Source organism: Grammomys surdaster, unplaced genomic scaffold (genome assembly GCF_004785775.1).
Source record: "Grammomys surdaster isolate TR1022 unplaced genomic scaffold, NIH_TR_1.0 171, whole genome shotgun sequence".
Lineage (NCBI taxonomy): Eukaryota > Metazoa > Chordata > Mammalia > Rodentia > Muridae > Grammomys > Grammomys surdaster.
Window position 1 is genome coordinate 1170802 of NW_021604619.1, and position 27786 is coordinate 1198587.

The following is a 27786-nucleotide window of genomic DNA, read 5'->3' on the forward strand; positions in this document are numbered from 1 at the left end:
TTGGCAGGGGGTGCTAAAACACACTAGATTGGGAATTCTTTACTTAAAGGGACTCTGTAGTAAGCTTATGAAGTTTTTCAGTTAGAAGTATATTTTATTTGCAGCGATTATAAAAGGAGTTAGCCACCAAAGACAGTCTCTAAAATGGCTCTGAAATATAAGTGACTGAGAGGATAATAACTTCCTTAGTACACATAGGGAAAAACCACGTTTGAGTTGTTAATGCTGATAATATATTGAGCTGCACTGGCTTACCCTACAATCTAATTTTATTTATGGTTCTACAATAGTGCTATCATTCAGTAGATACCACAGTGAGTTAACTTTAACCAGGTTGTGATATGTCTGTTATGTGCTCCTTTGTCCTGATGCTGAGCAGTGACAGAAAGACAGTTGTGCCGTTTGTAAACGGCCAGTGTCCTGCAGTGCACTGTGCAGGAAACTGATAGATTAAGTAGAAAAGGTGTGGGAAACACCTTCCAGCAATAATATTTTACCTTTCATTAGTTGATGCAGGGAAGCACACATACCACGATGTACACGCAGAGATCAAAGGACAACTTACAATTCCTTCATTTCACATTGTGGGTTCTGGGGATCGAACTTGTAATTTAATTCCAAATATTTGAACTTGGTTTTGTTAAAAGTTTCCAAGATTTCTCCTCCAGTCTTTAAAAATATTTTCTTCAGAAGTTAGGTTAAACACTGTGTGGTGCAACATCTCAAACCTATTCAGTGCGATGGGCAAGACTCTTGTGTGTTTGTGTGTGTATCTAGGTATTGTTGTGCATGTGTTTCTTTCTCCGTGATTATGTCTCTGAGTGTGCTTATCTGTTTACTTGTGGTTGTCCATATATGTAAGTGTGTGTGTGTGTGTGTGTGTGTGTTGTATGTCTCTGTGTATGTGTGTGTGTGTGTGTGTGTGTTGTATGTCTGTGTGTATGTGTGTGGTTTGGGTGTGTTTGTATATGTTGTATGTGTATTCTGTGTTGTGTGTGTGTTGTGTGTATGTATGGTGTGTGTGTGTGTGTGTGGTGGATATGTGTGTGGTGTGTCTCTGTGTATGTGTGTGTGTGTGTGTTGTATGTCTGTGTGTATGTGTGTGTTTTGGGTGTGTTTGTATATGTTGTATGTGTATTTTGTGTTGTGTGTGTGTTGTGTGTATGTATGGTGTGTGTGTGTTGGATATGTGTGTGGTGTGTTTGTGTGTGTGTGTGTGTGCATGTGTGTGTGTGTAGAAACTACTGGATGAAACTCTTTCCAACATACCCAGTGCTGCATGAAAACATTCCAATGAGAAGAGGTTAAACTAATTAACCATCATTGTAACTTGTTCTTATCTACAGAAGGCATGTCATCCAGGCTAACTCAGTCCCCCCTCCAAAAAAAACCTGTACTCTCACTTCTAATTTGCATATGCATTATCTCTGAAGCAATCTTAAAGTTCCTAGGCAAGGGAAAACTGAGCGCGGAAACTCAACCAGGGAGTAAATGTTAGTGTATATGAACTCAGAATTAAACTAGGTACCATCACATTATTTGTACATTGTTATGGGATGGACTTGCTTTTCTGGAGCAGTCATTAATGGTTTAGCTTTCATAAGGTAATTTGTGTAAACAGCATTGTTATCTAACTTTGATCCTAGGATCTGAATCTTAACAGATCTATTTACTACAAGAATATGGCAATATTTTATGATTATTGAGAAAATTCATTTTCAGTACGACATGTAAAACACTCTCAGATTTCTCAAGGGAACATTTTTTAAGTTCTCTCCATTTTAGAATAGTAATGAATGATAATAATAATAATAATAATAATAATAATAATGAGTAAGTAGGATGAATATATGTGCTCTTCTTAATTTAAAACTTGTTGAGTATTCAGAGATAACTACCCTTCTCTTCAAAGTGGTCCTTTTGAATTAAATTAATAATGGCTGTAGTGGAATGTGTAATAGATCCAGAAAGATGTTTATTGAGAGAGAAACAGAAGATAATCAATCCACATATAAATCTTGACCTATATATGCTGCCAGAAAACTTACCGAACTAATAGGCGACGTTTCCCTACTGTGCCACGTGGCAGGATCCAACCAGTAATAATCCAAGTCACCTGTGCGGTGGAAAAGAACAAAAAGTGGTTAAAATAGAAAATGCACTGATTTCAGCATTACATCTTCAAGTCCATGGGAAAAAAGTTTAGGGTACTTGCATTTGCATCCCAGTCTAATAATATACAATTGGCTTCTGAAAGTTAAGGCTCGAATCACATCAATGAAGGAACAAGAGATACAAGTGTACTTCAGACAATCAAGAATTATCCTTTAGTGTCGCCAATCATCCTAGGAACATCTGACGTGAAGCTACAGGGTTCACCTGTCCAGTCTTGCATCACAAAACTCTGTATCAGGCTATACCCTGCCATCTAGTGGCAGAAAGTCTATCCTTTGAGTTGGGAAATAATTAATTTTTAGGCTCTCATTTCTACTCATCTGCCTATCTTTTGAAGTCATGCGGTGGTGGTCCATATCCTCCTTCATTAACTGATAATATGGCACACCAACGTAATACTTACCAAAGAGTAAACTATCAAGAGCAGCTTAGCAAGGGCTGTCTGCAGATGACGTTGTATTCCAACAGTATTACCAAGGACATAAGGAACTTTAAAAAGCTCGAGCATTGTATACATTAATTTATTTATTTTAATATGTACTTCTAGTATAATGCCAAAGAAAGAAACTTAGAAAAGAAGAAAGTTTTAAAGGAAAGAGGAATGTTTTCATGAGATAAAAGGCCTGAGCAAAACAGCATTTTTAAAATTCAGGTGCAAATTTACCTTCATGTTTTAATACTTGATTATCTCAATGAAAATGTTCTCTCTATGTACCTCCAAAGATGATAAAAATTATCAGAGAGTTGGTAAAGTATTCTAGCTAATCCCAAAGCACATAACTATTAACTGTTTGAAAAACACATTTGGCTTACAATTGCATCTCAGCAATAAAGGCATTCTTATTAGTGACAGGCATGGGAGAAAAGACAACTGGAGAAATGCAATTCATAATAATTTCAAAACTTTGTAAACTCTGCTGTCATAAAGTCCACACATTTCGACTTCAGTTATCTCTGCAGTTTTCTATTACACATTTTTGATTTGAAAAAAAATAAATATTATAATCACTACAGTAAATATTGAAATATATGTTTATAGAGATAATGGTAGGTTCTGTGCAGGTACTAATGCCAGACATGTGACCAGTGAGAAGTATTCTCTTAAAATATTACTTCATCTGGGATCCAAATATTTCTCATAAATTACTTTTTGAATGCACAAACGGTACAATATCAAAATTTGTCAATTTCTAAATGTCTAGGGGACATCTCCAATTAATGAAATGCACATAGTTTCAAAATTAAGAACTTTTGTATTATATATTTCCTGTCTGTTTAACTTCCCAGACTTATTTTCAAGTAGCTAATCATCAGTTCCTTTCAGAAAACAAAATAAAACACGAACACTGAAGTACTAGTGAATTTATTGACAGACTGGTTATTGCCATTCATAAATGTCTTTCTCTAAGTTCCACATACTTTGTAAAAAGACTTGATACACTGTTAATGTCTTGCTCATCTTTAAAAAACTTAGGTTCATAGACCGGATAAGACTCTTCAGGAGATGTAGAGGAAAAATTAGTCCTTGATGGCATCACTACTATAAGAAATCTATATACTCGGGCTCCTTCTTGGCCCATTCCCTTCCTCTTATGATCGTTCAATTCTGTATTTGACTTCACTTACCTACATAAGTCTAAACACTTATATATGCTGACTATTTTTATACACAAAGTGTTCCTCATATCGCAAAGAACTAAAAGGTTGATATTTTTGGTAAAATTCAATAACACTCCTCATATTATGAAAACAGGCCTTTCAATCACTGGTGTTGCATCAGTTACAAGCTATATAGGGAAAACATCTTGAATGCTACAGATTTGTAGCCATATGTTTTGATAACCTTTGATCATACCTAGAACTGCAGATGTATACTAAATATTACAGGAAAATGAATATGTAAAAAATCAATAATAGATCACAGAAAATTTATTTATTTTAGAAGACATTAAGCCTCTGAATTCTGAATATGTTTTAACAGTTTCACAGTCATCTATTAAATTGCATTATTTTTGCTTAAAAATGTGTTAAAATAGTTAAAAGCATGTAATTTTAATCTGTTGTTTCTTCTGCACATATAATTATGGCATGTGTAAGATACTAAATTTTTAAATACTAAAATTCGTCCTCCTAATTTACATTTCTCTGTCATTGATGATTTTAAAAGACTCAACAAAACTTACTTTAAAATATTTTTAAACAATGCTCCCTGATAAAATATTCTGAGTACATACAGATGATTAAAGGTATCAAATACTGCGTTGTATGGCTTCAAAATAATAATAAATTCAATTAGATTGCTTCTAGAACACATGTAAACATTTGGCTGCATATTCAATGTACCTCTATAAGATCTAATTCACTGTTTTCATTAAATCAGAACAAAATAGCATATCACTTGGCATATATAGCTATTCATACATAGCTATGTTAAAGTAATTTTATGATTATGATATTTTTGAACATTTTAAAATGGTCTAGTACTCCACACTTTTGTAAAAACAGGCTAATTAAAGATAGCAAGCATAGAGTTCTTGTAAAAATTTTCATACACTATGCATTTTCAATGCACAAATTTATTTTCAACTTCCAAATAACATCTGTGTCATCTATGTGGGTCATGAATCTTATGCAAATAGTTGTAAAATTAAATTCCTATGATTACCATGTATAATAATGTATTAACATGCATTATCATGATTCCAAATTTCATAGTTTTGATTTCTAGTGTCAAAGCACAATGGATTCCAATAGAATGAACCAATATCATTGAACATAAATATGGTCCGAATAGAATGCTTTGATTGAACAAGTATATTACTAAGATTTTTTTTAAAACTCACACTTCTCATGTCCATTTAATAATCTACGTGATTGCTACGCTTGCCAAGTTTAGCATATACATAGTATTAAAGGAAAGTTATTCGCCACAAAATCATGTGACGGTGAAATATTAGAGGTGTAATTCACATTCATGTTAAGAACGCATATGAGACATATTCCGACACCATCGGAGTGAATGATGACAACAGACCATACAAATTTTAAGACTGATTATCAGTAACTGCACGATTCCCAACAGGTTTATAACAGTGTTTCCTTCATCTCAAAAAAACAAACCATTCTTCCTCAATAGACTACATGACTGTCATACATAAAATGTAAACCTCACAGACTTAAAAATCAAAAGCAATTAATTATCCACCCTTCAAGGTATTTCCTAAGTCCCTTAAACTGTTTCATCATTTGCTTATTCCTCTATAACAGTGGTTCTCAAACCGTGGTTCATGGGCCCTTCGGGGGTCACATATCAGATATCCTGAATATGAGATATTTATATTAGTATTCACAGCAGTAGAAAAATTACAATCATGGAGTAGCAAGAAAATGATTTTGTGGTTGGGAGTCACCACAACATAAAGAACTATATTAAAGGACCACAGCATTAGGAAGCTTGAGAACAACTGCTCTATAAATAAAATTGTGTTAAATCAACCAAAATTAGGAGAAATTAAAACTATATAAATATAGTATAGAAGTAAAATATCCAATTTTCTGAATGTGCGCACATTGTGTATAATGGACAGCAATTTACTGGTAAGAACAAGATTTAAATTTATGCCAGATAAAGAAAGCAATCTCCACACCAAGTCCCATGACTGGTACATGATACAGGTCATCTGGGGCTATATGATGAGACAATGTATTCATTTAAATGAATTAAACGCTGAGAAAAACCACATTTTAAGAAAAGTTAACTACAAATGGCCACCTTGTTTTAATAACAGAAAGTGAAGCATGTATCCATGTATCTCTAAACAGAATTAAAAATTAGCAGAGATTTGGCAATCCCAAGGCACACTTTGTATGGTACTCTTTTTTTTTTTTTTTTGAGAAATTTCATCTTATAAACAGGAATTAAAATCTGAAAATACCATTTCAGGTAATTTATTTATATTCTAAAAGTTCTCTTACAGTGTGTGTGTGTGGGTGCCCTGCTTTCAAATTAGACTAGTGGTACTATTTAATAAATAGGCAATACTTTGTTATATACAAAGTCCTCAATTTCATTCATGTTAGCAGTCAACTATAAGAAAATATATTTTATAGAACTTAGTTCTAGTCATCCAAATAGGATGATAACATATGCTGTTGTGTATAACTATTAGCCATATATCCTGTCAAATATCCCAAAACTAGTCTAAGTTCTTATGGAAGTGAGAATATCAGTCCCCTAAACACTTTTTGATAACTTCATTCAAACTCCAAGACAGCTTTATGCTCCAAACATATTTAAAAGCAAGAAATCTGCATGAAATCTCAAGTTTGTGTCCCTTGAACTCTAGACCTGAAGCAGAGTCAGAGGCTTATTTGAACCATTTGTGCTTTGCAAGAACATCTTCAATAATGATAAGCAGCTTAAATCCAATTGAGATTTAGCCAAGTAAAACAAGTAAATGTCACAAATATATGTACACATATACACATAAGAATGTATCCTTTCACCGGGTGGTGGTGGCGCACACCTTTAATCCCAGCACTTGGGAGGCAGAGGCAGGCAGATTTCAGAGTTCGAGGCCAGCCTGGTCTACAGAAAAAAAAAAAAAAAGAATGTATCCTTTCTTGGAAGACCTGCATTACCTCTAGCCATTTGGGGTTTTGTTAGAACACTTTTTTTTTCCTAAATGCATATTAGATATTCCATAGCTATCTTTATATCCATACAAAAAAGTGTAGCTTTCACTTCTCATCACCAAAGCTTCTTCTTATGGTATATGAGACCGCCAAAGAATCCACAACTGGTCAAAAATGCAGAGACCGAATCATGGTGGGTGCCCAGACACAGCAGATACATCTATGACAGAACTTGAACACCTAAGGCTTGGAGACCATCCCAGAAGAGGGAACAAGAAAGATTCTAAGAACTACAGGACTATGTCTACTGTAACGCAGTGTTTTGTATCTACACAGGGAGCTGAACCCATGGCATCTCAGCAATATGGCTGCCTATACAAGATCTATATAAATGGCAATACCCACTGGCATTGAATGTCTACAGAAGAAAGCTCACAGATTTCCCTACATGCAGTGGTAGATGCAATTAATAGCTTCTCAGAATTAAAGATACACTCTCTTGCAGGAACGAGCCCCATAATAAGTCATCCAATCAAAGTGGTCATCCCTAAACATATACATCTACAAATAACAGTAAATGGACTTCAGTGGGCTCTGTGTGTGTGTGTGTGTGTGTGTGTGTGTGTGTGTGTGTAACAATAATAAAGAAGCGGTCATGACTTTGAGAGGACAGAGAAGTAGTAAGAAGGAAATTAAAATTATAATAATACAATACCCATGTATGAATCTGTAAAAATTATAAATGTGAGGAAACAAATACTAGGAGAAAGACCTTTCTAATGACTCAGATCTTACATATAAACCAACCATCAACGCAGGTTAGTGTTTGAAAGACACAGCTGCACTCTCTTGTCATAGCAGCACTATTCTCATGTTTGAAAGTCTCCCCAAAATTGTTTATATAAAGAAAAAAGGTGGGGAGAGAGAGATCTCACTTTTTATGGAAACTATGCTCACTTCTAAAGGTGTTTATATTATGAATCACCAGAGAAATGTAAAATAGGACAAAATTAAATGTCAACTCTCACCTGTTAAAATAGCTCGCTCTCTCTTTTTTTAAAGGTCAATGTGGAAAATATGTAGAAATACTAGAATCTGTGTGCATACAGATAGGGTGTAAGTTGGTAGCATTACTATGTAAAACACTAATGGGTAATCTCTGAAATTACAAATGCAATGATATGATCTGACAGGAACAGTTCAGGGCATATAGCCAAAATAACTGAAATCAAGATCTTAAATTAATTAACTAATTAATTAATTAACCAATTAACTAATTAATTAATACAACCTGCCTTCTCGTGCACATTGCTACACTGTACATAGAGACACCTATGTCCAATGGTGGGTTAAGAAGTAGAAAGAAGAGTATATAAGCATATAATAAAATACTAACTTTTTCAAAGTAGAAAGCCTCAATATTGTGAACAAAACACGGCTGGAGAGAGAAGACATAATAAGTGAAATAAACCAGGCACACAAAAGATATACCATTTCAGTATGTCAATCCTAACAATCAAACACAGAAGCCAAGAGGGATCTGATGACTTCTCTGTTTAAATGACTCTATCTTTTTTTAAGAGGTCAATGTGGAAAATACGTAGAAATATTGGGATCTCAGTATATACTAACAGGAGTGCACATTGCCAATGCTACTTTATAAAACAGTAATGGGGAATTCTTACAATTTTCAGAGTTTTCCAGGGAATGGTGTTAATATACCCGCTCCCCTGTCTCTCTCTAAAAAGTCACCAACCAGTTCCTAAAACAAGGAAGAGATGTGTTAAAGGAATGCCCTTGCTAATTTACTCAGAGAAGTGTAACGTCAAGGGTTGGAGAGAGGGAAATCATCTGCTGCTCATCACTCAACAGAGTTAACGGCACTGCAGTGTACGTGCACAGAGATACTCTGGACTATATCTTACCATCGGCTTGATCATAAATATGCATTTCACAATGTGCAGAGAGTTGGAGGACATAGGTATGTTCACAGCAATTATTATGGTCATAGTTTAACGGGTAATTGTTTCTCCAAGATTAGCAAGTTGTATAAAGCAAATAGTACAGTGTTTTTGTAAGCCAATAATGTGGTTTAAAAAACAATAATCACACTTCTTAAATTTCCCTTTTCTGTCAGTTATCATGTAACTAATGACATTATTCTTCCACATTGGACTATAAATTCAATATTTAATTAAATTGACTTAGTCACTAAGATGACTCAAATAAACACACCAATTACTAATTATTATACTAATGAGGTATCAAATTCAATGCTTAGATTTAGAAATTATTTATAGTCTACAGAGTCTCCAAAGCTGAACAGCCCTTCGACAGTGATCAAATATTTGTTTCAGGGCCCGAGGTGCAACCTCGATTTGTAACTTTTTAGAGCACATGAAAGAAAATTCAGAAACTGGCCCAAAGAAAAGAGATTGCTTTAACACATTTAGTAAGGGCATTGCTTTAACCTATCCCTTCCTTGTTTTAGGTGGTTTTGACAGGGACTGGGGAGGACATCAACAACATGCCCTGGATAACTCTGAAAAACACTGAACACAGAATCAAAAATCCTGGCTGAACTCTGACTTCGGTCTATTAATAAACAGTAGAGTGCCTGTTCTTTAAGTAATAGCAGATCGTGGACATCATAGTCTATGAAGTACCAACAGAAATTAAAATTCTCAATAGGATATAAACATATCTACTAGCATTTTTCTAATTATACCAAAACATCAACTAGTTTTAATATCACTATCCTATCAATTTTTATATATTAACATTTAAAACTATGAAATGATACTTTCTATATAAAGTGTTTCAAGAGTTTGAGACATATCACCTCATCTTTGTCAACTTCCAGCAAACTTACAATTAAGGTTTAATGCAAAATAGTTACACAAATGGTGTTGAAAATATGAAATCACTGTGTTGTAGATAATATTTACAAGCAAACAGCTATCCACTCATTGAAATAAATGTGCCTTAGAAAGACGTTAAATCTCCCTGAGAATCCCCGTCTTTTTCCTTTCCAGGTAAAAATGAATCACCCGTGATGTCTGCTGTTAGAAGTTCTAATCCAGATGCTGGCCTCCGAACTTATACTACTCAGACCTTTGAAGGGCCACTGACAAGAACATCAAACAGCTAGAGATTGACATCACTAATCTGAAGAAATCCTTCATTTCGCCGTCTGAAGAGACCTCCTAAAATCGCAAAGATCCTTATTGGACTTGATTTACTCTAGTACAATAGAAAAGGCTGTATACAGCTCTTGACTGTGTACAACGCTCAAAGAAGAAGGTTGCCTTTACATAGACAAGACAAGGAGGGTTAAGGAGAGCACGAAATAGATAGTGAAGGCCCTAAGAAAAATCAGAGAGAGAAAGAGACAGATGAATACTGGTACAAGAATTGGTTTGCAGCCTCTCCAAGGTTGTCAACCCTATTTCCTTCCATCTTGGGACCATTATTTGGGTTCTTTTTGCTTTTTTCTGCTGGTCCCTGGCTCTCAAATAGGCGGACTAACTCTGTAATACAACAGATAAATAATTTTGGTAGCAAGACCTACTCAGATACATTATCAAAAGTTAGCTATGGAGGACCACGAGACTCAAGATGAGGTTGTTACTTTATACAGGGTGTTCCCAAAACTCATCTCCACCCAACCTAAAAGAGGGTACTTCTACCCCTAGACCAGGCAGAGAGGGGCCACCCAGAACCCCCTCTGGCAGGCAATCTGAATCCTTGCTTAGGCTGCGAGGCTAAGCACTACAAGGGAATATAAATAAAAGATAAAAATATCTCTCTTGGTTCCCTGAGGGACAAGCCTGACTGCATAGGGGTTGATGTCAAAACTATCCCCTCGCCAGGAAAAAGACATCAGGACAGGTATGGGCCTCATGCCTCACTGGACACCGACAGGGGGATGGGAGCCACTACAAGGTCCCCTTCAAATACTGGAGGTCAGGCCTCTATCCACGCCTTCGCAAGTTTAGAATTGCCACAGCCCTTCTAAAATTAGAGAAGGGAGGAGATGTCAGGGGCAGCCCTGCTTACACACTGTAGGCCTAAAATCAGCCATAGGCCTAAAATCAGCAATAGGCCTGTCATACATGTATACTAACACCAAGTCTTGGGTCTCAGTGGAAAAACATTGAAACAGATGGCTATAAGCTAATGTCAACAGGCAGCTTTTGTGGAAATTTATAAGCCTTAGTAGTCATAGACCTTGTAAATAGGTAGCCTGGGCAGACAATACCAACATAGATAAGGACAAGCGAGTCATAGGCAGAGTCATAGTGACTTGACCCTGAACCTTCACCCAGCCGATACCCGGTTCTGAAGATACCTGTATTCCCCCTGAACACCCACACTCCAGTGTCATTCCCTTCCCCACTTCCTGCCTTTCTGTGTTTATAACCCCTGTGTGAATGAATTACAATTTGAGAAAAAAAATTATAAAATTAGATACTTTCTGTAAACTATAGATTAGACATTGTATAGCTGTCAGCCCAAGAACGCTTTCTTTTGTATTTCTCAATGCTGTCTCTTTGTAAGTCTTTGCATTTTCTTTTAATTGTTCACGTTTTCCAAAAAGCCAAAATATTATTCCAATTGAATAGAAATTAAAAAAAAGAAAGACGTTAAAAATCCTTTGCTTATGGAAATTATTAAGTGATACTACTAAAGACATATGCCAGCATTTCAAAAGTTGTAATTATGTCTTTAATGTTAAATAGTGCAGATATTGGGTGCCAAATACATCTTATTTGTTCTTAGTAAAGTTTTAAGTTACTTAGAGGCCTAAGTGTTACTTTCCTAGGTGGAATACCCAACAATATTATCTAATCAATAACAGAATTAAGTGTTAAGAAAACAATAATGGAGGAGCCTGGGGAGAAACCTCAGTCAATAGTGTTTGCCATGTAAACATGAGCAACTACTTTTGGATCCCCAGTATACACACACAAAGCCAGGCATAGGAATGTATGTCAGTATTCATATGGTGGAGAGATGCTCCACCATGTTCATAGCAGCCTTATTTATAATAGCCAGAAGCTAGAAACAACCCAGATGTGCCACAACAGAAGAATGGATACAGAAAATGTGGTACATTTACACAACGGAGTACCACTCAGCAATTAAAAACAATGATTTTATGAAATTCACAGCCAAATAGATGAAACTAGAAAATATCATCCTAAGTGAGGTAACTCAGACATAAAAGAATACACATGGAAGTACCGGGACAAAAACTGGAGCAGAGACTGAAGCAAAGGCCATCCAGAGAGACCACCTGACCTAGGGATCCATCCCATCTGCAGACACCAAACCACTACTGCTGATGCCAAGAAGCACTTGCTGACAGGAGCATGGTATGCTGTTCTCTGAGAGGTTCTACCAGCACCTGACCAATATGGATGCAGATACTCAGAGCCAACCATCAGATAGAGCCCAGGGATGCCAATGGAAGAGCTAGGGGAAAGACTGAAGGAGCAGAAGGGGATTGCAATCCCATAGGAAGAACAATATCAACTAACAGGACCACCCACAGCTCCCAGGGACTAAACCACCAACCAAAGAGTACACATGGAGGGACCCATGGCTCCAGTCACATATGTAGCAGAGGATGGCCTTGTCCTGTGTAGACTTGATGCCCCAGTGTAGGGGGATGCTAGAATGGCCAGGTGGGAGTGGGTGAGTGAGTAGAGTAGCAACCTCCTAGAGGCAAAGAGGATGGGGGATAGACAGGATGGGGTGGGGGGTGTGTGGTGGGGAATAACGGGGAAGGGAGATATCATTTGAAATGTAAATGATAAAATGATTAATAAAAGAACATAAAGTAAAAAACAACTTTTAAAAACAAAAGAAAATAGACAAATCTCTGGAGATCGTTGGTCAGTGAGTCAAGTTCCATTAATAAGCTCAGTGAAAGGCTCTAACTAAGATGGAACATGACTAAAGGCATTGTCCTCTGTTCTCCATGTGCACGTACACACACAAGTTTGTACATGCACCTTCCCTCCCCAGTCACTGAAGAATTTGGTATATAACAAGTCATCTCTTGATGAGGCAATGGGAAGGCACTGTAGATTTATGTTAAATACCTATAGATATAGAGAAATGAAAACTTACTTGGGAGAGTAAAGGTCATTTTATGTTTTCTACTATTGAAATCACTGCTGACTTACATAAATTTAGATTTTTTGATAGTGGAGGATATTTTGAACTCCAGATATACCCCCTAAAGGCTATGATCCTCAAGAAGCCCTTACCCTTTGCCTTATGATGCTGTGGGACTCAGAGAGAGTTGATAAATTAAAATCTCTGAACTCTTTCAACAGCAAAACTCACATACCCACATATGCACACATGTACACCTGTGCATGCATGGACACACACAAACCCGTAACAATTTCATCAAGTAAGCTTGCTCGTGATTTTCAGCCGATCTGTAACTTACAATTGGAAATGACCGTAAAACGCCTTTGAGAAAATATGCCAACGCCACTGATTATAGAACAAAAAGCATTATTCCTATAATGGTTTAGAGATGAATAGTTTTACATGTAAATATAACATGAGGTGTAAGGTCTTAGAAATCACGTATCCAGAATCTAACTGTTGAATAGTGTGGATAGCTATTGATTATAACTAAGCATTGAATAGTACTGGATAATAAATCCCAAAGTTGGCAGTCTCAAGGATTTTTTTCTATCATAGTGACTCTTAATAATCAGACTTTGGGAAGTGCTGTACCCAGAAGGAAACTTTCCAACTGACCAGGCTTCCACATTGATACTGAGCAATCCGTTCACGTGGGAGAACAGGATGTGACGTGCAAAGCCTCGGAATAACCAGCCAGGATACCCTGTGGAAAAAATCGGGGTTTATTTGTTTCCATTGTTTGGGGACCGGATGTTAACCACAGGTTTAAGAAATTGTAGTGCTGGACATGTTCATGGTAGAAGGATCGAAAAACAAAAACAAAAACAAAAACAGTGTTCTAGAAGGATCTCTTTGATCAAGGAAAAATGCTAGTGTTTGTCTGGACCCAGGCAGCTTAATTCAAACAGCATTAATTGTCAGTATTCTGAGTGTCAAATCACATCCTACCTGCCTCTGCAATATGAAAATGTGGAAACAGAAAGTAGGGAGCCTGATACTTTGGCTGCCATAGTGGGAGTGATGCACATAGCCAGGAAAGCAGTTGGTGGAATACGGATGAACATTAAGGGCATAATAAGAAATAGACATGCACATGAGGGGGCTGGAGAAATGGCTCAGAGGTTAAGAGCACTGGCTACTCTTCCAGAGGTCCCGAGTTCAATTCCCAGAAACCACACCGTGGCTCACAACCGTCTATAATCGGATCCGATGCCCTCTTCTGGCGTGTCTGAAGACAGCTACAGTGTACTCATATACACAAAATAAATTATTAATTTTTTTAAAAAAGAAATGCTTATGAAGGACACATGCAGCTTACAATTTCTAGATGTGTTACTGAGTTGTAATAGGTAAAGCATGGGTCAAATCAGTATCAAACAGATAGGAACAGATACTTTGAAGTCAGAACTTTCCCCTGATGCCTTTCCCCATCTTCTGCTCAATTTAAGTCCATCTTATGTTAATTTAATTTTTTCTGGCCTGCTTTTTGTTTAGTTGTTTGGTTGGTTTGGTTTTTTTTGTGTGTGTCTGTGTATGGGAGGGTGTTGTTTTTATTGGGTTTTGTGTTTTGCTTGTTTGTTTGTTTTTTTTTTTTTTTGGTGGGGTGAGTAAACACTTTCTAGATATATAAGAAGGATTTCTCTTTAGGTCGGCCGTTCCTTGGCCGGCACTGGGAGATCACTAGGCTTGTGAAGTTTGGAGAACAGTTCTATTTAATGCCTCGTCATGGTTCTTGAGAAAATTGCTAAGTGTTCATATTCACAAACCTTCTCAGAACTGCAGAATGGGAAAGCAAGCTGCAAAGTAGTGCAAGGTCACTGGCTCTGGTCTGCGGCATAGTGACAATAGGCATATCGCTCAGCTGGCCCTCTGATATGTCAAAGCACGAACTAAAGACAAAGATGTAATAGTCATGAGTGTATACTGGGAGTATATTTGCCTTATTAAGCCACTTGGCTGGCCAAGACTTAGCATTGCACTTGAGATTCTTTTTTTTTTTAATAAGGGAAATGTTAAAAGACTGTGTCTTCTTCACACCTGTAACCTAATATTAAAGAATCTGAAGCAGGAGGATTATTATGAGTTCCAGGTCAGCCTGGGCTATAAGACTCTGTCCGAAAAAGTGATGATGAAAACACAAACTGAAAGAAAACAGAAAATGTCGCTGAACCAGACTTAAAGCACTCAAAATTAGTTTCTCTGTTTTGTCTGGTTGCTCTCCTGCAACGAGATACCTTTCAATTTAGAACGATGGCAATGCTATCTCCAAATCGTCTCTGATGAAATCACAAATTCAAAATATGCAGCTATAATGAGCTCCATAAACTCTATTATTTACTGTGCCATACCTTAATATTCTTGAAACGTTTAACCTAATTTAATAATAATATATGTATGAAGGATATATAGAATATCAACTTAGCCTTTATGAAATATACCTTAATTAATCAAACTCCATTAGATGACTACAGAACTGAATTACAGTAAACATGGTGCTCTGATACCTTCCTCGTTTTCATGGTCGTTGTTATTACCACACTATGTATTACATCATATGGATCCCGGTGATAATCCAGCCCTTACAATGTGGCTCATGAGCTGTTGCCTCTGTCTTTATACAATGGTGTAGAAGTCACAGCCCTCCTGTATCAGTATCAGAGAGAACATGTGTGCACTTGAACAAACGCTTTCTGTTTGCTATGAAGACTGTGTGTTTTATAACCCATAGTACTTTTTCCAAAAGCTAATACGTAAGGTATTTATGATTGAGTCTGCAGTCTAGTGTTCCACCTTTATTTTCCCAGGTGAATAGTTTATTAATTTTAAGTTCATGTCCTAGGAGAAATTTCCTAGGCAAAGTGGTTAAGTTTTAAAGTGGGAATTGAAATTTATTTCACCAAGTATACACAAAGCACTTTTGTATATTTACTGTAACATTATTTTCATTTAAGATATAGGTTTTTTTCCATCCACCAATCACAAAATGTCTTTGATGCAAAGGAGAACAACGGGAGTGGGATTAATGTGCAGACATTAGTTTAAATAGCACAAGCCCACAAACACGCTTTCTGCATCTGTTGGGAAAATGGGGTGGAGGAAGGCATCCCAATTGGGACAAAAATCCCAAAGTCTAATCCCCGAGACTTTATTCCTTGAAAATTCCATTAGGCTCTCAGTACCAGTGCTGTAGTCAAAGCATGAAGGTTTCTTTGGTACTCCATCTGATAGGAGCCTTGATATTGCACCATACACTAGATAAAATGTGTGATCACGGAGAAGCATGAGAAAGGCACGGCTAAAGTAACAAAAAGATTGAAAGCTAAATTGCTTACTAGCCTACCTACCCTCAAAATTGATAATACACACACACACACACACACACACACACACACACGTAAACATGAATGATATTTCTCAACAAACGGGTACTGAGACAGCTGGATAAAAAGGACAGTATCCTGATGTTAGAACAGCATCCGTCAGATAATAACTAAAAAGGGTATAACCTGTACGAAAACAGATGAAATTTCTCATGTGTGTGTAGAAAAATTCTAATGAGAAAGATGTTAACTGAAATAATCTAATCAATAGTAACAATACCTATAAGCTGTTTGGTAAAATACTTACTATCTTTGAAAAGCCAGGTCTTTCAATAATGAGAGCATTTATAACATCCTAAGATCCCCAGATTTAATCATCCCTAATCAATACTTTAAGATCCAGAAATATCATAGCCACTGCTTATCAAATAATGTATTAGATTATTGAGGTTATTGAGCAGATGTCATCTATTCACGCTATTTTCACACCATGTTTTCTATTTCTTGACCTTTGGTGAATAAAGTACGAAAAAACAATCTGGGAATACGGAATTACCTGCTTTGAACATAAGGCTCTACATTTTCTGCAGTCAAAAAGTCTTTTAAAAATTCTTAATCATCAGGCAGAGCTCGGTGAGTCTTGTGGAATAGCAGGGGATATAAGTGAGCAAACTGAAGGGTCAAGGACACCCTAAGAAGACTCAGAGAGTTAACTAACCTGGGACCATGGGGCTCACAGAGCCTGGGCCACCAACCAGGAAGGACACAGGGGCTGGACCTAAAGCACCTAGACATCTGTAGCAAATGTCCAGCTTGGTCTCCATGTGGGTCCCTAGCAAGTGGAGCAGGGGCTGTCTAAGTCTCTGTTCACTGCTGTTAGTGGAGTGGGGGCTATCTCAGTCTCTGTTCACTGCCATTGGATCCCCTTTCCCCAACCTGGACTGACTGGTTGGGTCTCAGTGGGAGAGGATATACCTAGTCTTGCTGGGTCTAGATGCCCCACTGTGGGGTGGTACCCAAGGGTAGGGATCCGCGTTTTTGAGAAGGGATAGGGGACAATGGGGACAGGGATTTGTAAGCGTAGGGCTGGGAAGAGAAGAGGGAGGGTGCTGTGATTAGGATGTAAAGTAAATAAAAAAATTTAAAAATTCTTAATCAAACTTAGTGTTTCTTAAATAAAAGCAAAGTCAATAAAGAATTTCATCTTAGCTGACCATCCAAGAGAAAGGTATAAACAGACCAAAACTGCAGTATCAGCAACACTCTCTAATGTGTTCTGTGATAGTCAATGTGAACCTTGAAATCGCACTTTTGAAACACTGGACTGTGTATTAATACAGTCATACGAATAATACTCATTTGGTGTTCCTTTTCTGATTAAATAAAAGCCTTAAAAGCCCATAAAAAAGAGTTTTTCAAAAGAAATACTCTGTAGTTACTTATAAAGATGGTATGGTTAACTCTTTTTTCCTAATAAAATATGTATATCAAGTTTGATCTAACAAGTCTACTAACCTTAGAAAATATACCGCATTTCCAAAAATTTAATTGGATACTAAAGCAAGACTGAGCCCTAGAAACACAGAAGTTACAAGAAATACTACATTACAATGAGTAATGTAATTTTGATAATCCCAATAATAAAAAAAATTCACTCTCATATTTGAAACTTATCTAGAACGTGTCTTGTTTCACACTGGAGTGAAGATAGGTACCTAGCACGTGCAAAGCAAGACTTCTGCCCTAGGCCACACCCCCAATGCCAAGTTCAACATTTACCTCACGTTTATATCAAACTAAAGGACAATTTCAATTTCAAGCTAAAAGCGGAACAACACTACCCTAAGAGAATATGAGTTTAATAAAAATCATTTAGCTTTAAATATGGAATGTTTCTTATGCAGGTTTGAGATGTATTTGTAAATAATTTCAATGCAATAACTTATTTTTTAAACTTATTATAATATCTAAACATTAAATTTTAGAAGAAGTAGTACTATGCTAGCCTGGACAGTTTTCATTATTTACTGCTAAAGAGATTAAAGTCAACAAAAGGTATCATCTTGCTAGTAATATAATTTCAACCAAAAATATATAGTTCTATTGGTGTTTCAAAGTGATGTATTAATGCTTCAATGACAAAATATAATTCATACACACAGAGAGACAGAGAGGGAGATACCCCAGATCTTTGATCAAAACATGTGTAAGTGCACATACACACACATACACACACAGGCATATACTCATGTACACACATGCATATACACACAGAGAGAGAGAGAGACACAGACAGAGACAGACAGACAGACAGACAGAGACAGAGACCAAGACCTTTGGTCCTACAACAATCTTTGATGTAATTATTATAGCATTTTATTTGAGACCAAATATTCACGTACATCATGAACATAAGAACCACAGCCAGTGTAGTTCAGTTTTGTCAAGCTAATCAAGACAACTGTGGAGAATGTTCAAAGACAGTATGAAAAATTCAGAAAGGGCCATTTCATGGAGAAAAAAAAAAGCCAAGACCAATTCTTTTCCTCATTAGAAACCATTGGTTCTCATCAATACTCTTCAGATTCAAGAGCTACTCGAGGGTCTCTTTTTCTGTTTCCCTTATCTATGACTTTGCCTCGTCAGTGGATAGCTCTGATCACAGCAAACTCCAAGATAAGACAAAACATAACAACAACATATAGCTAAGGAAATAAATAAGTAACAACAACAACAAAAGAGAGAGATTTTGAAAACTAAATGCTGGCTCTTTAAATAAACCCAGGGAATCACAGCATAATGTCAAGGGCGCCTAATGTCAAAAGCAGTCTTGGTCTGTAAGGCCATTCTGGACAGCAAGAGGTCCTCACTAGGTGAGTTTTCCTGTAGGGATGACACATGCTATGCCACATATACGCAGATCTGTTCCAAGAGTGCTGCTATTTTTGTATTTTCGGTCATTCATAATCTCTTTGTTTAAAGTTCAAATGCATATAATCACCATTTACTGGTGTTTGGGGGGCTGAATCTCTGAAATGTATTTATATCGGTACATGTAATTTATCAATATAAAATGGCATCATGTATTAAAATATCAGATGTTACGTGTATTTTCAAAGCACAGGCAATCTGAAGGAAGTTTTAGGCTTATTTTCTAAGAGGAGAGGAGAAATGGCTTATCTTCATGTACAGTACATGCATATTTTTCCACCAATGGATAGTAACAAGCTATTGTTATTACCTTTAGGATAAGGACTGTAGCCTGAGTAACTTGAGTCTTTAATCCATTGATCATGAACACATTAAGGAGGCCATGCATTCTTTAAAATTGTAGGTAAGTTTTTATGTTTATTGCTGTTTCTCTTCTGAAAGTCTATTTCCTCTTTTATATTTCTCTCCAAATTAAAATATAGAGGTTCTGAAGGAGTAAGTGACTTGGATTAAGGCATTGATCTTTTCACCTGGTGCTTTCTCCTTATCTGATAAAACCATCTTTTATTGCAGGTTCTGGGTACTGTTCTTTCACTAAGATCCTCGCTTAAGTCAGACACACTCAGGAAAACAAGAAAGTGTAGTGAAAGAAACTTGGAGACACATACAGAAAGCAAGGCAATTCGCCTAAGGAATCACTTGCAACTATCTAGACTTCAATATAGATGTCAGCTAAGACAAGAACAATGCAATAAACAGGCATGTTAATCTCTCTTCCACAATTACTGTTTTCAACAATTTCAAAACTACACAGAGTAATATATAAGATGATTGCTAAGCCTTTTATAGTCTCTGCATGTGTTATCAGAAATGCTAATCCTGAAATTAAACTATTTTCAAATTACATCTATTTATTCATAGGAGGGAGACATGCATACCACAGTGAGATTGTGGCAGTAAGACAACTTATAGGAAATTTGTTCCTCCTTCCATCATGTGGACCCTGGGGATTGAACTCAACTTGTCAGGCACAGAGTCAGGCACCATTGCCAGCAGGTGTATATCCTGCTGGTCCCCTTTTGAACTATTAATGATATAAAATATATGCTAGATACTACTAGAATTCAACAATATTATTAGAAGTCTTTAGAATTTAACTACATTATTAACCAACTTTTCTGAGTTTGGCTTTAAAATACTTTCAAAGTTTAGGGCTCATCATAGTGACAATTTATATCACAAGTCCTTAAAAATGTAATGAATAAAATATATTTTCTGAAATAATTACTTAAAAACTAGGCATTTATAACTGCAAACAATGGACCTTATGACTGTGACAATTATCTTAAACACAGAAGGCAGTCTATTTGAAGCAGGCTATCCACAGTATCTGAATACAATGACCAGCCAAAACATAATAAAAAATTGTATTAAAGACATCTTCAAATAATTACAGCATAAAATAACGAGTAACTCCTTCGCTGACTACTTTTCTAAGCTGCCATGTTTCCGTCCATTTTCTTTGGCCTTGGAAAGCTGAGAGTAATATACATTCATTTCATTCACTCAAAGTATCTATGTAGCACATAGGGAGGTTATGTACTGTTCTTCACTGCATTTAATTTTTTCTTCCCAAATGACTTCCATTATTCTTCTAAGAGGATGCTCCCTGGTATTCAAGAGATCCTACTCCAAAACAAAAGTATCTATTTCTTCTCAAAGGTCCTGCTAACCCCCTCAATAACAGGATCACATAATATATAAAGTTGAAAAATACCAGAACCCAGAACCCCAGAAGATGAAGAGTCCCTTTACGAATGAAGCTACTAGCCTCCTAGGTTTATAAGTAGAAAAGGTAAATCATTCCGTTTCCATAGAGCTCGGCAGAGTCACCCAGACCAGACTTTCTTTCCTCTCTGCCATCCCCATACAGAAAACCATGAATCATCTATCTCTGCCTCAGGCTAGCGCTCTCAGAATGGTGAAGGTCTAGGAGTAACACACCATGAGCATAGCCAGAAACACAAATGTGTGACCTTTATCAACAAGCAGTTGTAAGCCAGTCTATGAATCGGTGGCTAGATTTACAATAAACTATTACGGTAATCCAAAAGGGCATATTTGATTAGTTTAAACTTGTGACTGGGATGTCACTATAACTTCCCCACCTTCTTGGGATCCTCTGGATTTTGAGCTTGCCCCTGGTAGGAAGTAGATTTCGTAAAAAAATCATTCTCTGTGAAGAGATAGCAACGTCTCCAGTAAGAGATTCGCTGAACCCAACAGGGAGTAAGACAACAGCCAGGTAGCTCTTGATGCTGTCAGCCGCTCAGAGAGGTCCCTAGGCCTGTCGACTCTCAGCCCTCTGGGTATTGCAGCAAGTCACGAGATGCCTTTCCTCCCAAGCAGTGAGGTCTAACAGAAAGTTTTGTCAAGATACCACAAATACTCAAACCTTATTTGGAAAAGTAGTTACAGTGGAGCCAAGAGATTTACCAGCTTAATTTTTAAAAAGCTGTTCTTGACCTTTACAAAAGCTACAGAGTAGCACAAGCTACAATGCTGCAAATCAGGGGATGAAGGGAGGGATGTTACTAAGGAAACCACATCTCTTTAAATGTTTGAAAGTAGCATTGTTTCTCTGCAGAAATCAGCATGTGACAATGTTGAGTACCTTAAATTTCTATACCATCCCCACGAACAACAGCAGTAAAGCGCTCTCTCCCTGGGTAGAAGAGCAATCAGGGACAGAAGAGGTTGGTTTTCATTAACCCCCAAGGTCACACCCTCAAATCTCTGACCCCCGAAGGCATACTGTTTCTTTCCATTGCATGCCTGCACTCTGTTCCCCCTTATATGAACATTGTCTTTCTTAGTCCACAACCTAGCACCACACAGAAATACAGTCCTGTTTACAGTACTGATCTACAATCCAGACTACTATGTATGGGTCAGAAGAAATCAGACCCTAGGCAGCCATTTCCAAACCCTTGAAAAGAACAATCTGTATGCAGCTTGTAGTTTTCTCTTTTTTAAGACTAAACACTGAAGCCCTCTAGACAACTCAGTCAACAATGAAAACAAAACTTCCTTAATTAATCAGAAAAGATAAAGGAATGTTCCCTAAATTACCTAAATACTATACATCAAGTTGTGAGTTCAATACAATACTGAAGTACATACAACTCAATGTACGCTCCAGATAATACGATCAAAATTTGAAAATAACATCATTCAATGCAACCAGATTACCATCTACATTTTAAAATTATATATTTATGTAGTTCCCATTTTCAAAGCAAAGTACTCCTTATTCTCTGGTAGAATAGAAATGATGCATCTGAATATCTTACCCTTTTGCATAATTCAACAACGCATCCCATTAGCTTTAGAGCCATCCTATGATTAATAGCATAGTTTGCTTTACCTGCCCTTGAAAGCAATGTATGAAGTAGAAACTGCAGAAACACAGCAAGGCAGACAGCAGCATCAGAAGGGTTAAGTAAAGGGCTACTGACACCAAATCACTACATTTCGGCTAGCAATGGCAGAAGCCCAAAACACAGTTGAGAGAGAGAGAGAGAGAGAGAGAGAGAGAGAGAGAGAGAGAGAGAGAGAGAGAGAGAGAGAGAAAATAAGCCTACCAACCTGCAAAAATCTAAATAAAATTTCCCAAGGTCCTTGAATGAACCCCCCCCCAAAGCCTTCAGTCCCCAGTATTACACACATTACACAATGGTGACACTAAACAAGGCCCTGTTTATGTTGTCACAGAATCAGATCTCTGCAGTGCTTGGATTCTCATTGATCACTGCTTTAATCTATGCCGTACTGTGCTGTACTGAACCGACTCTCACAGCGGCATTCAGCAAAGCCCTCTCACCCCCAAATTAACCATTTCTTAAAGCAGTACACAGATAGTGGTACTAAGCTTTGGGGGTCGCAGAAAGCTATCAAGGGAGACAGACTCCGGCAGATGCTCTTGATCGCCTCTTGCTCTCTCAGGGACACTTCACTGTGCTATCGATGATCTCCAATGACAAAGTACAGAAGACCCTTGACAACTTCAGACGCCCTCCCAAACTCACCTGAAATAATCTGATCCCATTATCAGCCCCTGGGAATGGTCCTGCCAAGCCCCTCGTAACAGACCATTTCCTCTGCAGTTTTCCTAAATGAGGCACGGCACCCAGTGGTAACAACAGCACCAGGGCACATAAAACAGAAGCCAGGGAGGACTGTTGGGAACAGAAGAAAACTGCTTGTTCAGACTCTCCTGTATGATCATCCCACTGCTAATGGCTCTGCTCCAGAGGACGAAAGGACATACCTAAAACAGAGAGCTGAGGGGGGAGGGGGCTGGAGTACATTTGTGATATTAAAAGATGAGTGTCTGTAGTCATAGAATTCATAGTGTAGCAGGGATGTCGATAAGGCAAAAAAATCATCGTTTTATCAGTAATTCACCTCCATCCATATCATAGCTTGTATTAATGAATAATAGCAACATAAGCAAAAAAAGGGAAATTAATAGAAAGAAATCCCAGTTCCATTTAATTACGGCAAAATGGTCAGTCACTAGAAACAGTAACAGACTGGGACACATTCCTCTAGCCCAGTCCAGAGCATTTCAAGGCACACAGGGAGGCTCCTTCTACTCTATTTCATAATATACGCCAATAAATGATAGCACAGGGAGAATTGGCACCTGTCCTTAACTTAAAAGACTATGCTGTGCTTACTTAAACAACACGAACTTGCCTAAGAAATCTTATGAGAAACAGCAGCACTTAAGAACTGATTGTATCATAGTAACAACTTAAAAATACCAGTCTCTAACAAACTGATCTTTACAGATTTTCCCTTTTCTTCTTACAAGCTTCCAAGTGTGCTTTAATCCAACATTAGTCAAAAGTAAGCCAAACTGCAGCATGGGAAAGGAAATTTTAAAAAGCAATACATAAAATTTGGAGGCCTTTTATATGTCAAACACAGTATTGTCTGATAATTTCATTTAATTCATTTATTTTATAGGGATATGATAAAATTATATTGGGCACAACAAGTGAGACTTAGTAAAGCTTATTAATTTGCCCAAGGTCATGTGGTTTAAACATAGCACTCTGGATTTGGAACCTGTCTTGATCTGGGATGAAATCTCACCAGACTGATAGATGATGGCAAAGTTTTTCACCTTGACTTCAAACTGGGCCCAGGTGTTTTGTTTGCATTTTTAAAAAGTGTTTGTTTCTTCTCAAGTGCAAACGGCTTCCTGGAGAGGGGAACAGGGTTGCTCTGCTGGGGTCTGAAATCTTACATGTCTCCTTTCCCAGTTCTGGCATCAGTAAAGGTTGTTGTCAGCCTTCCCAGTAGTTAGTGGAGCTGGGAGGCTGTGCTTGGGAAATGATTTTCTTTTGCTATGTGAGTGTCCTAAGAAAGACTGACAAAGCCACGGTGAATAGACAGATGTGCAGGCCAGGACAGGCATGAGGAGTAGTGGGCAGCCAAAACTTTCAGAAACTTATTCATTTTCTGTACTTAAAGACATTGTCATGATTCCACCTCACCCTGCATGCATCTTATAAGCCACATCAGTAAGTTATAACAAAATTTAAAGCTTCATGCTGATTCTGTGTCAAAACTCAAAGGGTTGTCTTTTAGATCCTTATGTGTTCCTATTTTCTCCCTCCATAAGCCCTTCTTAGTATGTGCTAATTTTAAATGATAACCGACTTTTAATACTATATTTAATACTATATTTAATACTATATTATAATACTATATATTAATATAATATATATATTAATACTATATTTAATACTATATCAATACTGTATTTATCCCTCATTCTATCTCATATATTATTCGTGTATAATTTCTTTGCATTCTCTAAATTGCCTTGACTTAATTACATATGTCAAAAGGTAATAAGTTTTGTTTTGAACAGAACAACAACAGCAAAAATCCTTAGTAAAGCAAGCAGCCCTGTGAAATGGTAAGAGCAGCAGGCAGTTTACAGAATAAAAACAGAGTCAATAATAGGAAAAAGAAAAACCGTTATTGACCCTTTTTGTAAAATAGCGTCTCAGTCATTTCTGGATGCCACATGCCATGATATCTCGTGGCAGAGTGACAGATATCATTCACTGAAGACTGACAACAAATGCAGAAAAAACAAATCCCTGTTACAATTTTATTAACTTAGATATTTATACCAACTCTGTTTACTTACTTACTAATTCTTATTTGAAACAAGTCATCTCACTTTGAGTGACAGGAATTCCTCTGGGTGTCAGAGTACACAGCCTAACCCTCCACTGCAATTCCACAGCTATCCCAAGCCCAGCACACTGGTTTCCTTAGAGAGGAAACCCACAAGGCTAACATCCGCTGCAATTCAGAGTAGGCTACACTCAGATTATTTAACCCAGCGGCACTGCAGGTGATGTGACAGTCTGTGCATGTTTAAAGTTTTGGGTTATCCACTAAAACCCAGTACCCATTGTCTTGAAAGTTTCCTGTGGTTTGCTCTGTCTAGTCCTGTTCCTTGGTCTCTGCATTCGCTTGAAATCATGAAGCATGAACGCATTGACTGAAATCCAGAACCCACGCACAATTAAGCAATTTATTATTGTCTTTGGTTTCACAGAACACTGACTTCCTAATCTTTAAATATCGACTAGTATGCACAAACAGAAATCATACACAGGATCGTCTCTGGTAACCTGCAGGCCTTGCTGTAAACCCTGTGATCTCATTTTGGAAAAACGGAATAAAGATAAAGTTGACAATGGAAAGGTTGCACCATTTAGAAAATGCAAGAAAATTACTCTGTACCTTGAACAAATCACACGGATATTTAGACCAGGAAAAAATGGATACAATAGGAATACTTAATATAGATTTGGATACAACTGGAAATACTGAAGCAGAGTTACTGTTCCCCAGTCTTACCAGCACATGCTCGGCGGGTCTCATGTGTTCCCGCCTCAGAATCAACAGACCTCAGTTCTCCCCACCCTTCTGCGGAGACGGGTATCCCAGATGCACACATCACAGCAACCATTCAAAGAAACGCAGCACGAGAACAGCCGCTCTCCGCTGCCCAAGACCTTATCTGAGAAGAGTGTGTACTTCTTCCTCCATCGCCACGCTTCTAGTATCGAACAAGAGGAGCCACCGAAAAGGGGAACTGAAGGAAAACGTTGGTGTGAGCACGGGAGAAGCCTCCCTGCATGACTGACTCGGGTCATGGCAGGCACCGTGCGGCTACCCAAAAGATTGCTTGGATAAAAGGCCATGCGCAAACCTCCATGGGCCTGGCAGTACGAAGACTGGTAGCATTTACTGAGAAGAAGCATATTGGCATCTCTGCTGGGTTTTAAGCAGATCCACAGGATTCAGGAAATAAGCTCTCGGTTCTCTGCCAGATGACACTATGCTCCTAGCCATTCCTTATGTTTACTTATCGCCCAAATTACTTTAACTAGTGTCCTTTGTCCTGCTGGGAGCTTATTTGCAGAGAGGGCTAAATAAAGGATTTTTATGACAATGAAATGGCCTTTAGCCGACATGATGATTTTTGGAAGTGTTAGTCGTCAGCTTTTGCTCAGTACCATTAAAAGTCAGTAAATGGGGGCACTTCTTACAGTTTTATATTAGGTTTATAAAGAAAAACTGTATTACTTCTGAAAAAGTTGAATGAAAGTAGATTCTAATTATAGCTGCCATTCATTTTGTATATGGTATTTTTATCTATTCCACCACTATGTAAAACAGGATCTCTTTGGTTTTATCTGCCTATCAGAAGAATCTTCAAAAGATAAGTGTTGATATTATAGGTCAATAGTATAGCATTTTTCCAGGATGAAAACTTGGACATCTTGATAGATAATATTCATGCTTCCGTTACGGAAAAAAAAAATTACCTTCTATTTCTACCCTGTGAGTTACTTCACCAAAACCAATAGGTGAAAACGATGTTCAATATCTTTTCTGCTCACACCTGTTATTTTTGAATTTTATTACAAACGATATTATAAAGGCTAAATATGCTGCAATTTTCTTGTAGGTGAATGCATTTTCTAATTCCTAAAGAATATTCATTTATGTCACGGCAAGTCTGAAAAACAATCCAAGATAGAGAATTCTGTGACAAAACTATCATTAAAAACTTGTAAATAAATAAAAGAATCATTGTTAATGTATTTGTTATTTGCCTGATGTAACTGTCTTCTGGAGACTTACTACCTCTGCCTGCTAACCTAGGCTTAGTCCTGGAAGCATCTAGCCTCCATACAATATAATCTAGGCCTAGAATGTTTGCAGCTTCTGAGACTTACTGCTAAATAAACTCACATTTCTTGTTCTTTCTGCTCTGGCTGGCTGCTTCAACTCAGTTCTTCTGGCTGAAACCCTCTCCGTGCTGACTGCTTCAATCTGGCTTCACACTCAGCTTCTGACTGAATTGCTCTGCTTGACTTCATAATAACTTGGGTAATTTGTTCTAATCTTCTGGCTCCTTCTCATCCTTTGGCTCATTCTGTCTTAGCCT

General features: G+C 37.4%; 1 protein-coding gene across 35 annotated transcripts in view; it reads right to left on the bottom strand.

The window, feature by feature from the left end:
* Positions 1 to 27786, bottom strand: part of Rims1 (regulating synaptic membrane exocytosis 1) — a 481904-nt gene that overhangs the window by 159718 nt on the left and 294400 nt on the right. For 28 of the 35 annotated variants that reach the window (XM_028767227.1, XM_028767218.1, XM_028767217.1 and 25 more), the window contains exons 1-2: positions 26187 to 26286; positions 2049 to 2116 (exon numbers count right to left, since the gene is read on the bottom strand). In XM_028767227.1, coding sequence (XP_028623060.1) covers positions 2049 to 2116; positions 26187 to 26286 — 168 coding nt within the window. Of the gene's footprint in view, positions 1 to 2048; positions 2117 to 26186; positions 26287 to 27786 lie in introns of those variants that run through there. The other 7 variants (XM_028767193.1, XM_028767198.1, XM_028767197.1 and 4 more) reach the window with 1 other exon arrangement.